Source organism: Periophthalmus magnuspinnatus, chromosome 15 (assembly GCF_009829125.3).
Source record: "Periophthalmus magnuspinnatus isolate fPerMag1 chromosome 15, fPerMag1.2.pri, whole genome shotgun sequence".
NCBI classification, from domain to species: domain Eukaryota; kingdom Metazoa; phylum Chordata; class Actinopteri; order Gobiiformes; family Gobiidae; genus Periophthalmus; species Periophthalmus magnuspinnatus.
Window position 1 is genome coordinate 3821068 of NC_047140.1, and position 13785 is coordinate 3834852.

Here is a 13785-nt window from a genome sequence, read left to right on the forward strand (position 1 = left end):
CCGAGTTGTATTTTGTTATAGGACGGCGGAGTGCAGAAATAAAAATAAAGAACGGAAATTGATATTAGATTATGTTTATGTTCGTGGTATTGACAGTGTTGAAGTATGCAATAGGCTAGAATATGGGGATTTATGAATGAGAGCTATGTAAAAGCCAAATGTGTGTGTTTTGCATGTGTAGCAGAATGTTGGCGTATGTTGCAGCATGTCAGCATAGTGGTGAGCACACTTTATCTCACAGCAAGTCCTGGATTTGATTCCCAGTGGAGACTCTACATGGTCTGTATTGTGTTTGAAGAAGACGTATTGTGCTTGAGCCTGCTATATACCTATAACCGACGACACCTGTGAATCATTATGTTATAATTTGGTCATTTTACATCGTAATATTCATCTAAAATGACTTAAGAAAAAGAAATAAGACAACTGACTTCTGCGTTAGAAAACTGTGGTGCCAATGCAAGCTGATGTTGCAGTAAACATCATCATAACAAAGAGCCGTGGACTTGTTGGCTTCTCTTATGGATAGCTGCCAATCATGCTAGTGAGCAGCAGAGTTAAACAATAAAAAACAAAAAAAAATGTGCCAAATTGATTATGCAATGCTGCTGAATCCTACGCGTATCACCAATTAAGAAAACAGAATTGGAGAATGGAGTAAGTTGTGAGTAGTGGGTGTGGTGGTGAAAACAGGAGTTGATTGGCAAAATGGTGTCTTGAAAATAAGTGATTAAAGATTGCACAAACATGCACGGATCACTCTAACTTCAACGTCAAGAGGGGAAATGAGAAAGGAAACAACAATAGCACGGCTAAAAGCTCTGAACAGGCAATTGTGCATCAAGCAGCAAGGTAGATTTCCCAAGAGTATTCCAGTTTCCCCATCAACATCATCATGCTATTAAGGTACTCCTAAAACCTAAGTTTCTTACTGACATCAAAAGTAATTCAGGTAGAGGTTCCATCACAAAAGAAAAAAGTACTTTTGTCCAGTTGACAGAATAAAATTTTCTTGTTTATTGTTGATGCTTAAACATTTGATTAAAACATTTTTATTATTCAAATGCTTTAAAGGGCTTTATTGGGACTAAACTGAAACTGAAACACATAACTAAACCTGGACTAGACCAAGATTAGACGAGATCAAGAACAAGACTAAACCAAATCTACATTGGGACTTAAAACTGTTTCCAAGCCAGGACCAAACCAAGATGAATAAGAATAAATCACTAAATCCCTACATAGAAAATTCTGTCCTTGACGTGTTGTGATCTAACTTTTTGACATTTTAACTATTTTATATTATTCCCTTGTCAAAAACATACCTGGAGTTGTATTTTGTTTCTTTTGTGCTTGTTTCATTAATCTAATAATCCAAAGCCGTCTTCTCTGATCACTCAAAAAAAAAAGAAGTCTATTCTCATTTGGTCATTTACTTGCGTCATAGATAAAAAACGTGGACTTCTCCTGAGCAGTTTTTAAGTCCATAAACCACCAGACACATTCAGGGGTCAAACTGAACAAACGCGTGGCTCTATTAGCATTACATTCACGAGGGAAATTGTTCACTTTCTAAATCCTGCAGAACGAGCTCCAGCGCCTAAATGCCCCATTGGAAACAAAGGTGAAGTACATTCCCCAAAAGCAGACATTATTAGAGTTAGAAAATGTGAAATACTCATCCCAAGGTGACCAAAATCATGTTTAAAGGAGAATTAAAGCCACAAGGATGAGTATGTGCTCTTTAAAACAAAGCAGTTTTAGTTCTACTGTGCAAAATATTGAATCCCTTTAAGCGTGTTCGGCTCTACACCTACATACAAAAGCCCATAGCACTGAACACGGTGTACTTCAGTGCTCTGGGCTTTTGTATGTAGGTGTAGAGCAGGTATTTGTATGCCTCTTTCCGAGTGGTACTTACATTTAGAAGGCACGCGCAGGTTGGACATGACCACGATCATGGAGTCGGCTTGGACCCTGAGAACGTAGCTGGTCACGTTTTCGTAGTCCAGAGGTTTGGCTGTGTAGATCACCCCGGTCATGTTGTTCACCTTAAAATCACCTGCCAACAAATCCATATCACAATCAACAAATGTAATAAAACACAGAGGCAGACTGAGAAGACATTAGGCCTGAATGATATGGGGAAAAATATGTAATTGCGATGAATAATAGGATTTTGTTCAAAGTTCATATTTCAAACTCGCCCAGAAGAATTGACAAAAACACTGAAATATGAACTGATAAACTAATACAAGAGTCACATTTCAGCAGAGGTGGGCAGAGCAGTACTTCAAAATAATATTATTCAAGTAGAAGTACAAAGTTTTGGTCCAAGAAATTACTCAAAAGTAAAAAACTATTTGGGAAACTACTACGCAAGCAAGAGTGACTGAAAGAGTGACTTTGGGACGTAACATATAACTTATAATTTGAAGTTAATGTAATTGGAAGGACAAAAATATTTAAATACTCCACAAAGTCTGGTATTTTCAAATGACGCAAACATGCAAATCATTTCATATTGTCAACATAAAGCTGTTGTCACCTGTAGACTTTCTCGTTGTTTTGTCATTGTACTTCCTCACAGCGGGAAGAAGAACCAAAACAAAACTTTTGTGAAGGAAATCATGACACTTCAAAAACGACAGCCTACGATGGTACTTCAAAAACAACAGCCTACAATGGTACTTCAAAAACTACAGATTACGATGGTACTTCAAAAAGACCAGCCTACGATGGTGTTTCAAAAAGACCAGCCTACGATGGTGTTTCAAAAAGACAGCCTACGATGGTGTTTCAAAAAGACAGCCTACGATGGTACTTCAAAAACTACAGCCTACGATGGTACTTCAAAAAGACAGCCTACAATGGTACTTCAAAAAGACAGCCTACAATGGTGCTTCAAAAACTACAGCCTACGATGGTACTTTAAAAAGACAGCCTACGATGGTACTTCAAAAACTACAGCCTACGATGATACTTCAAAAACTACAGCCTACGATGGTACTTCAAAAGCTACAGCCTACGATGATACTTCAAAAACTACAGTATATGATGGTACTTCAAAAATGACAGCCTGCGATGGTACTTCAAAAACGACAGCCTACGATGATACTTCAAAAACTACAGCCTTTGTGATGTGTTAATTGTGTCATTGCATTTTCGATTTGGACTCTAGCAGACATATTTACTTTTCTTTAACTGTTTGGTCTTATACGTTCTGAGCGCCTGAATGCGACCCTGTGGAGAGGGAATGCATTTATCCTTTACAGGCCAAACTGTTCATAAGTGCAGCGCATAAAAGACTTTCCTTTCATGCCATATCTCACACTGAGAGAGCTTTTTCAGTGGAGCACCTGCAGCTACCAACACGTAAATCCTCCAAAAAACGCTTTGAATTGAGCACCATATGACCATGACATTTGGAGATTCATATTTAAGTCTGACCCATGAATAGATATAGTGAATGGTGTGTAGAATCTGAAAGTGGAATTCGAAGAGCCAAAATGATTATTATAGCGTGAGTGCTAGTGGAATGCTTTTAAGGCATTTTCTTCCTCAAAAGTTTCAGTGGTGGCCCCGCTGTCTGTGCTGTGGTTACAATTCTGAATAATATTGTAGTAAAACCGCAGCGTTCAACATGAAACTAATTACCAGCTGAAAAAGTGTACTGTGTGAAGGTCAACTGGTTACAAACATGACACGTTTAATTATAAAGGATCTAACCAGCGGACAATGCTCAGACTGTGAGAGTATACTTTTGCAATTTACTTGTCTGAAGATGATTCTCATGGTATGAATAAGTATCATTGACAACACATGTCTAGACAGAGTTTTGGCAATTACAAACTTTTTTATGCTGTTTAAAAAGTCCCCAACTGAAACCCATGGTAGCTACAACAAAGGACGGCTAATTCCCTTGTAGAAATCCTTGGTTGCGTGATGTCACTGTTTACTTGAGAAACTTTAAAAGGACATATCATGCAAAGTCGACCTTGAGCTTATAAATATATAAAACCATGTTATAACGTTGTCCCCTCATCAAACACACTGCATTCTGGCTTGTTTCATTAATCCTCTTTACACGGTGCTCCAGGCGCTCAGAAGTATACTGCGCAGTGTTAAAATCCACAAATTATTACCGGATTCATTCTACGCATTTCTATAATAACGCTGAGATGACGACCCCTAAGATGTCTTTTATGGGTCATGTTTATTGCTGTCAGCAGAGGGAGCTCTAACATGAATCTATTTGCTTGGAAATTGTGCTCGTTGGCATTATATTGAGATCTAAAACAAATGCCAAGGCCAGAAACAGCATGGTACGTCCACTTTATTGTATTTTAACCTTACTACGTTCTGCTATATATAATGACAATACACATATATTGATCAAGCAAAACATTATGACCACGTAGGACTGTGTCGAAAATCTAAACTTTTACTCTCTCTTATCCAGCTGCAGCTCCTCACCTTTTCTCCTTTATCTCTCCTCTGGTGCTTCTTATCATTATTATCCAAGTAAACAACTATTTTCTCACTGTTTCTGGGTGAAACTTAAGACCTCATTTAGCACACGGACATGGCGCGTCTTTCTGCCAATAGCAATACTTTTAGGATTAATATATTGTACAAACTCATTCCAAACTAAAAATGTGGATTTCTTCAGAATTATTGGTCCTATCAACACAAAATAAAAACTGTATTGACCCTGATACCCAGTTTTCTATACCTGAAGGCCAACTGTCTACGCCTTCAATAAGATGGAAGAAAATCTAATCAAAAATCAATACGGGGGGACAAAATTGTGCTTCTTTTTGCCCTTTGACCACCCAAAAAACAGAGCCAATAGTACCAACAAACTGATAATATTAGACAGTTGAACATTTCGTCTTCAAAGGCAATGGGTTAGAAACAGGAAAATAGGCCAGTTTAGACTGAAGTGAGTTTGACATGGCCTTTTTGTGATGGCTAAATGTCTAGGTCAGAACAGCTCTTAAATTGTAGCTGTTTTTCCCAAGCTGCAGTGGTCAGTTTCTGTCAAAAACAGCCCAATAATAGCAGTGAAGTGGTGACACACAGAGAACTGGTCAATAATAATAGGAGGTTATAGTGTTATGGTTGATCTATCATGTATATTTTGATGCTTTGCAGTGACATCACGTTTGGGGGGTTCTGCATGTATGTTTATGGTGGATGATTGGTGTTATATACAGTTACCAACACTGCCAAAAGAGTTACAAAATTTAAACAACACATATTTAGAAGATTGGGATCAAATTGAGCGTCCGTGGTGTTCAACAAAAAGATGCAGTTTTATGTTTGATACACTGTACAAATCAGCTTCCATTTAAGTCAGACTGTGTTAAAAAAAAGTTCAGATTAAAGTCTAACAGAGCTATAGACAGCGCAGTGCCTCTATATAGCGTCACACTCCCAGGGAATGTTGACGACACCAACTGCGAAGTATCATTTGCGTGAACTACAGCCTATGATGGTACTTCAAAAACTACAGCCTACGATGGTACTTCAAAAACTACAGCCTACGATGGTACTTCAAAAACTACAGCCTCTGGTGGTACTTCAAAAACTACAGCCTCCGGTGGTACTTCAAAAACTACAGCCTATGATGGTACTTCAAAAACTACAGCCTATGATGGTACTTCAAAAACTACAGCCTCCGGTGGTACTTCAAAAACGACAGCCTACGATGGTACTTCAAAAATGACAGCCTACGATGGTACTTCAAAAACTACAGCCTATGATGGTACTTCAAAAACTACAGCCTCCGGTGGTACTTCAAAAACGAAAGCCTACGATGGTACTTCAAAAACTACAGTCTAAAATGGTACTTTAAAAAACTACAGCCTACGATGGTACTTCATCAATGACACCACCTGCGTACTTTGCAGGTGGTATTATTTGCGTGACTTAGGGAAACATACCTCGTTCGTTGCCATCCACGATGGAGTAGAAGATGGTTTGGTCGAGTGCCGCGGCCAGGATGGTTCCCACGCTTGTGCCAACAGGAGCCAATTCACTCACCGGACCAAACCTGCAAAAATATATGACACCAAACTTCAAAAACTCTGAAACATGGAAAAATATCAGACGATGATCCGACCCCAGTAGCACTCTGTGTATACACCCTGAACAATTTATAGCTCACAATAACAGTTTGACATTTTGCGATTTTCTCATAAAAGCAATTTACTGTCCTCAACTGTTTTTTCATACAATTTGTTCCAGAGGTTTTCATTTTAAAGCTGCAAAATCTCCTGGTAACAATATACACAGACTTTTTTTTTTTTTTTTTTCCTCTTACGAGCAGTGAAATGAATAAATAAAAGACTTGGCTCCAAGGGGGGCAGAACCTTAGCTTGGGAAAAGTAATGTTATAAATAAGTAAACCGCCGCAGTAGACTAGAAATGTTTCAGATAACCTCCTGTTTCCAATATTATCTTTGAATTATGGGTAAAAATATTGCTCCAGAGGATAACTTTGGGCCGTGTGAATCAGCAAATTTTGCATTGTGTGAACAGGCTTTAAAGATGTTGCCAGGAATGTTCCCCAGTATGGCTTTAAACTACTCTTGGGTTTATTCGAACACATGAGTCACTATATTGTATACATTCTTCTTGTTCGTAGGCCTGTTTCTTCACAGATCAGACTAGTAACTTAACCTGGTGGTGTCACTTAGAAAACAGGAAGGAAATAGATAAGTTTAATGCCACACTGTGGAACATCCCAGGCAAAACATCTTGATGGATACAAGCTGTTACATAGTGCAATTTTTTTAATTAAGTGAAAGGCAATTCGGATGGACCAACGACAAAGGACTAAAACCTAAGCCCTTACATCAGGGGGGTCAAACTCAAATTCACAGTGGGACAAAATTAAAAGCTAAGACAAATTCACAGGCCAGACTCAGTATTTATTGAAAAATTGACTGCACCTGACATGTAGTGTTTAACCTTTTCATATGAAGTTTAGTTTTGCTGAAACACATATTACAAACATATGAGAAAAAAGACAGATCAGTAGAATTTATTTCATATTTAAATAAATACAATGTATCATGTTTCTCTCTGTAGCTTTTCATTTTTTTTAATTTTTTTTTTTACAAGCCAAAAAAAAAAAAAAACAACCCAACAACAACAAAAATAATAATTTCTTTCAGTGAAAATTTGATTTTCAAACTATTAACAGTCCATGCCTTGGAGTAGAAAAGGTGCATAGAGAAAACATTATATTCAGGGTCAGTTTGCTACATTTGGATTTACTCTTCCACTGGTCTTGACTGCACACAGCGCACCAGCTACTAGTGGTGCATGTGCTACATACCAGCAGGACAGCTCTAATGCACATTTGATATGATCTCATGGGCCAAATGTAATTACACCACAGGCCAGATTTGGCTCCCGGGCATGAGTTTGACATATGTGCCTTACATGATCAAGAATATGTAAAAAAAAAAAAAAGTAGCACAATTATGCAGACCACAAATGTAATACATTTTAAGTAGATTAAAATAGATACTCAGTGGTTAAAGCTAATGAGCATTTTGTCCTTGGGGAAGACGCTTCTCCCGCCTCGCCCTGATACAAATGAGGTGTGTGTGAAGTGATTGGCGATGGTCGACCATTGGTCTTGCATGTGTGACTACGTTCTGGAAAAGCGCTTTATAAGACTGAAGAATTATTATTGTTATTATTGTGCTGTTAAGAATTATCTATAAGCAAATGCAGGTAAAAGAACATCTCAGAGGCTAAATGTTCAGCTTTGGGGGGCCCTCAGGAGCACGTGCGGCCCCGTGCATGTGTAATAGTGTAGCTACAGCTCCGTTCAAAGCCGTGAGCGTGCCATAAAGTCTACTTAGCAAAGTGAACGTCAGCGGGATGCGTTTTCTCTGTGGGGAGGCTAGTGCGTGCTATTGTGGAGAAGCATTGATGACAGTGCTCCTACACAAGCTGTCATCTGAGGTTGTTAGTGCTGAGGTTTTAGAGGTTGCCGAAAGAGCAGACTGAGAGGCAACCCCAGGGCTCACCCGAAGCATTATGGGAGGATTAGATCTTCCAATTTCAGTGACGCGCAGTGGGATTCGAAGGGGGGAATCTGGAGGAGGTTGTTGAATTAAGACTATTTAGACTGTGTTTTTTGGGGAAAGGGCACAGCATGCAGGCAGAAAGTGGCTTACAGAATGTAGTGTATGGGGATTTGGGATGACGGGCTAAAAGGCTGAGCAAGTGCTGTAGATGTACATTAAGATAACTGTTCAAAATACAAGGATATGTGAGTAATTTAGCAAGGAATAGTGGATGTTAAGGTTTTAAGGTTTTGTTTTTCTAACCTGTCCACCCATCTGCACCAAATTGGTTTAATTAGTGGTTAGATTTCCAATTATCAATGTTTTTTAGTGTGTGAGTGGAAAATTGAAATTAAAAACTAAATAGTAGCAGTATCAGTATCAGTAGTAAAAAAATACACTGCATACTGGTCTCTAAGAGTTGTGAAACCAGGTACAGCGCCTTTAAGCATACAGTCGTTTATATGATGAAAAGATTTAATAAGTTTCAAGGTATCTTCAGTTTGATTGAGTTTGTAATATAAGAGCACAAAGTTATGTCTGGTATTTTATGTATTGTGGAGGGTTGGGAAATGAAAACATAAGGGGAAATGTGTGAGGTAATATTGCTTTCAGACAGCAAGTAATAAGCATAAAAGAAATCAGGCCATAGACGTAATGGAGTTCAGTCTGGAGATTGCGAACAAGCGAATAATATGTCATATATTTGGAAAGGATAAATGCCTGCAAAATGCGATGTGTACTGCATTGTTGCTTTTGTAATGTGTTCAGACTAATATTGTTTTGAAAGCTATTTTGTATATATTCAAAATGTTTTTTACTTTACAACAATACGCAATGGTCTTGTGTCTTCTAGAAATATGTATTTTGGATTGCAGCCGTATGTTAAACAGCCTGTACCTGATTTTTTCCATTTATTTGAGCAAAATTTGTCTTGCCCCAGTACAGACATATTGTACCAGCAGCTCTTGAAGTAAAAATAAGACCGCTGTGTTCTATTTGCATCTAATTATACAGTGTTTTATTGTCGGATAATCAGGATGGGCAACAACAGTTCAGCGGGTAGAGCATTTGTCCACAAATCCTGCTCTCGACGTAAATATCATTAGTTAAGTGGTCAGATTCACTGACCCACAGGTTGGCAGTGTTGGGAAAGACACTTAACCCACCTCACCCTAGTGTCTGTGTGTATGATGTGTGTGTGAATGTGTGAGTGGTTCCTTGATGTAAAGGGCCTTGAAGGTGGAAAAGTGCTTTATAAATATGTGACCATTTACCATTTTACCAGGAAGTAAAATAAAGTAAAGTAACTGCTAGCACGTATGTTAATACTTACTATTAGGAATAATCTGCAAACCATTTGAAATTAACTAGTTCTATTTTTTCCATGTTTTTAAGACCGCAAATAAAATCAGGTAGAGTGCCTTTAAGGGATACCATCATTTCAAGTGTCGACTGTTCAATTGCAATGTTCATTACATTTAATCCACTTCTCTATATATAAAAAAACACTGCTTATAAAAGACACCCTTGAAGCATAGAAACCCATTCTGTAATGCCAACATCCATATTCTATAGAGCTAATATCACCATTAATCAACCATGAAAACAGACGCATATAGGAGTATTACAAGCTAATGACTATCAACCATACAAGCGTGTAATCCTATCAGACAGATACACAGTGCATCGCCTATTTACTGAAATTACAGCTGACATAAATATAGCAGAGGCACAAGTGTGTAAATACATCTCTCCTATACAAGCATGTACCAATAACTATGGTTATTGACACTAATTATGTGTCTATTGTCTTTTCATATGAGGTATGCAATCATTACAATAGACCAAGGGGTAAAAGTGATTCAAGAAGCCACAAACTGTGAGGGAGGAGGCAGATTGATGAGGTATACCACCAGGGTCACTGTGGATTTGTCTGTGCAATGGTTCAGAACTATGTAGAGTGTAAAGATTAGTTGGTTAATTGATAATGGTAAATGGTCACATTTTTCTAGGTCGAGGAGGGTTATGTGTCTTGCTAGAATTGCACCACCAACCTATGGATCAGTGGATCTGACCGCTCAACCAATGATGTTTATGTTGAGAGCGGGATCAGTGGACAAACACTCTACCAACTGAGCTACTGTCGCCCCCAGTATGTAATTGCATACATCTGTATTTATGCATCTGAAGACCGAGAAGATAATGATTATAGAATCTCAGGAGCAAATATAATAGTAAATGGAAAATGGTCACATTTTTATATAGCACTTTTCCACCTCCAAGGGACTCAAAGCACTTTACATCAAGCAATCAGTCACCACACACACACCCACGCACACACATTCACACATCAGTCTATGCAGACACTGGGGAAAAGGGAGGTTAAGTGTCTTGCCCAAGAACACAGTGACAGCATTCATCTGTGGGAGCTGGAATCACACCAACACCTGTGGGTCAGTGGATCTGACCACTCAACCAATGATGTTCACCTATAGTACAGTCCTGGTTTAGACCTATAGTACAGTCCTGGTTTAGACCTATAGTACAGTCCTGGTTTAGACCTATAGTACAGTCCTGGTTTAGACCTATAGTATAGTTCTGGTTTAGATCTGACTTTGTTATTCCAGGGTCTGGAGTGGTGTGTGTGAAAGTGTGAACACTGTCCTAAATGTTTTGTAAGAGGATTTAAATTTCCGCACAATAGCCATGTAATACAATGCATGAAAAACAATAAGTGAATAGAAGAAGACCATATACCAACCAGTCTAATCCACTCTTAGTCCTGCCCACAGAGGAATACAGACAGAGGTGTAGACTTTTAGAAATTGGATTTGTTTGCGTATTGCTGCTCTGGGCTGATTGGCTCACTTTAAACTTGTATTTTTCTCTTTGTTGGTGCTATTCATCTTTATTGTTAACCTTGATTTCAATGTCACCAGTCATTCCCAACACAATACAAGTGCAAAACGTCAACTAATGTAAAACAAAACAAAAGAAAATGAATAAATGACAACCTAAATCTGAGAAAAAAAAGTCTGTTCATTCTGTGGTATATCTTCAGAAAAGCTATGGTAAACACAAAACATTTTATAGCTCAAGGCCACATATTGGCTTATAATTACTGCTGTCGATAAAACGATAAAAAAATGAAATAAATCAGATTAATCACACTTGTTAAATGTGATTAATCATGATTAACTGCATTGCGCACTTATTTTAATGTTGTAATTTTAATTTTAATCTTTCTTATTTGAAGAATTATTTAAAAATGACATGACCAAACAACAGGCTTAGAGGGGTTAAAGGCCCTTTATTGCCGCTTGTGGGTGTAATTGACTCTTATTTCATTTATTTATTTAGAAGATAAGCTGCTTGAGATGGGCCATCTCGTTTTCAAGGGGGTCCTCAAAATGACAATGATACGAGCTGTTAGAGTTGGCCTGGTGTCTCAGTGTTCTGTAGCTATGTTCGCTATGTGTGTTTGGTTTGATTTGCCGCGCAGAGCAGAGCCGTACCACATTTCACGCTCTGAGCTCATAAACAGCCACTGACCCACCTGCACTGGTCCACGTGAGGAGGGACTCATGGACGTTGTGTGTAATGAGCTCCTGAGCAGAGCGTTTCTGTCAGGTAAGCCTCCCAGTCCACTTACGCGCGTCATTGATCAAAACAAACCATGTGATTAATCTGCATTTATGGATGATGCGTCAATTTGTTTTGATTAATCGCATGCATCGACGCTGACAGACCTACTTATAATGTAATATGGCTTATAAATATCAATCCTCTTTAACAATGCCATCACCTTTATGTCACCTGTATAACTACACTCACAGTACGCAGGTTTTTACAAGTTTTTCAGTGCAACAACATCCAAAAAGTTGTCAATTTTGGGACTAAAAAGCTACATTGTGGGTCTTTAATATGAAGTCTGCCCACACCAAAACGTTTTACTGAAGTTAGGATTGTATATAGTATTGCAAATATATAGTTTAGACACACAACTGACTTTTCTGTCTCCACAAATTCGAGATAGATCAGAATGAATTTTAACCAGGACGGAGTGCCAGGACTTTATTAAAGCCGTAAAAACCAAGCATAAAATCCACTTCCTACAGTAAAGGTTACAAGTGTTAAATGACTACCGGTATACGACCCCGCTATCTGCCCACTTGATGGACTATGACAATCCGCAGACTCCGCAATTTTAAATGATGAGTTTACCTTTCTCCGAATTCAGAGCCAAAGTAGAAGTGGAGTAGGCACGGTGGCCTTAAAGGACAGTGAAAATAAAAAAAAAAGAACCTGTCTCTCCATCTGGGGGCTGCACTTATTGTCTCTCCAAGGACGTCCATTCGTCTGCTGAATATTTCTGTGGTAGATGTGAGCTGTTCACATTGCCAGCAGATAGGTCAGTCATCACACAGGCAAACAGGGATCAGACAGGCTTGTTGCCATGACGTCAATAGTGTGGGAAAGAATTGAGTGCTATGGGTTTGGTTTGCTGGATGTATTATGTTATCCTGAGCAGGTATTGTGAATAGAAAAAGATGCTGGAAGTTTGACCATATTATCTACAAAATATGATTAAAATGCACATCGTATAGTCTAAAAAGAGAGTTACTGCTGAGGAATTGGAGTGTCAATCATTGTTCGCATTGAAATTGAGCTTGAGATGAAAAACTGAACAACTTTCCTTCTCAGTAAATATTGGTCCAAAATACATTTTAGTAAATTTTGCTCAAAAATATCCCCCAAGTACTTCCCTTTGTAGTAGAACAGAGTGACACTAGCACTTTTGGAGTACAGCTAAAAGGACCCACGTTTAGTTCTTGGTGAGTAGTGTGATTGTTCATGTATATGTGATTCAGCTTTTGTTTAAGTTTTTTAAAGAGCCCATATTACACTGTTTTCTGATCTATGTTATAATGTTGTTTCCTCATCACAAACAGACCTGGAGTTGTGTTTTGCTTCATTCACACGTTTAACACACAAACCCTGCATATTTAGCCTGAGTACTTCTTAGTAAACACTCCAACTTTTCCAACTTGTGATGTCATTATGTGGTAATACAGGAAGTGCTCCACTGCAGCTTCACTAGAATCATCCACAAACTTTGGCTATTTGTGTAAAGAGGAAGAGATACTTATTCATGCAGTCTTTTTTTATGGATGAGAGTCATGAGGAAGCACCTGGCAGGGACAGAGCATTTTAGCCAATCAGAGGGATGTTGTTGGGTGAGAACCATATGGAAACAGCTGTATATGACTAACCCAGACAGTTGTCTCTCTATCATGGTTCAGCATCAGAGTGGGCTGGGCCAACAGTTCTGAAACATGTTCTTGCATGGTTCACAATCAGGTACATGAATTTTGAATAATGGGTCAAATGCAGCTTACAACAATTGTCCCTAAATGTACAACTTCAGTCAACCATCAAAGTCAAACACTGACAAAACACCAGACCACTTTGACACACAGTTGAAATCCCCTTTCAATATACCATGCACTTTATATCACAAGTCAAACACAGCAATGCGACATTTTCTTTAACGTGTTTACATTCAACATGACACAATGTTCCATATCTATCTTTTTCAATCTCACAAACAAAACACCGCAGACAAAAGCCATGGCTGCAGCTCTGAATGGCCTGCTCTTTATGTTCAAAAGCAGCACACACATGTAATTAC

General features: G+C 38.5%; 1 protein-coding gene across 1 annotated transcript in view; it reads right to left on the reverse strand.

Annotated features, from left to right (window-relative positions):
• Nucleotides 1–13785, reverse strand: part of pcdh15a (protocadherin-related 15a) — a 301030-nt gene that overhangs the window by 64567 nt on the left and 222678 nt on the right. The window contains exons 24-25 of the mRNA XM_055227140.1: nt 5949–6058; nt 1922–2062 (exon numbers count right to left, since the gene is read on the reverse strand). Coding sequence (XP_055083115.1) covers nt 1922–2062; nt 5949–6058 — 251 coding nt within the window. The remainder of the gene's footprint in view (nt 1–1921; nt 2063–5948; nt 6059–13785) is intronic.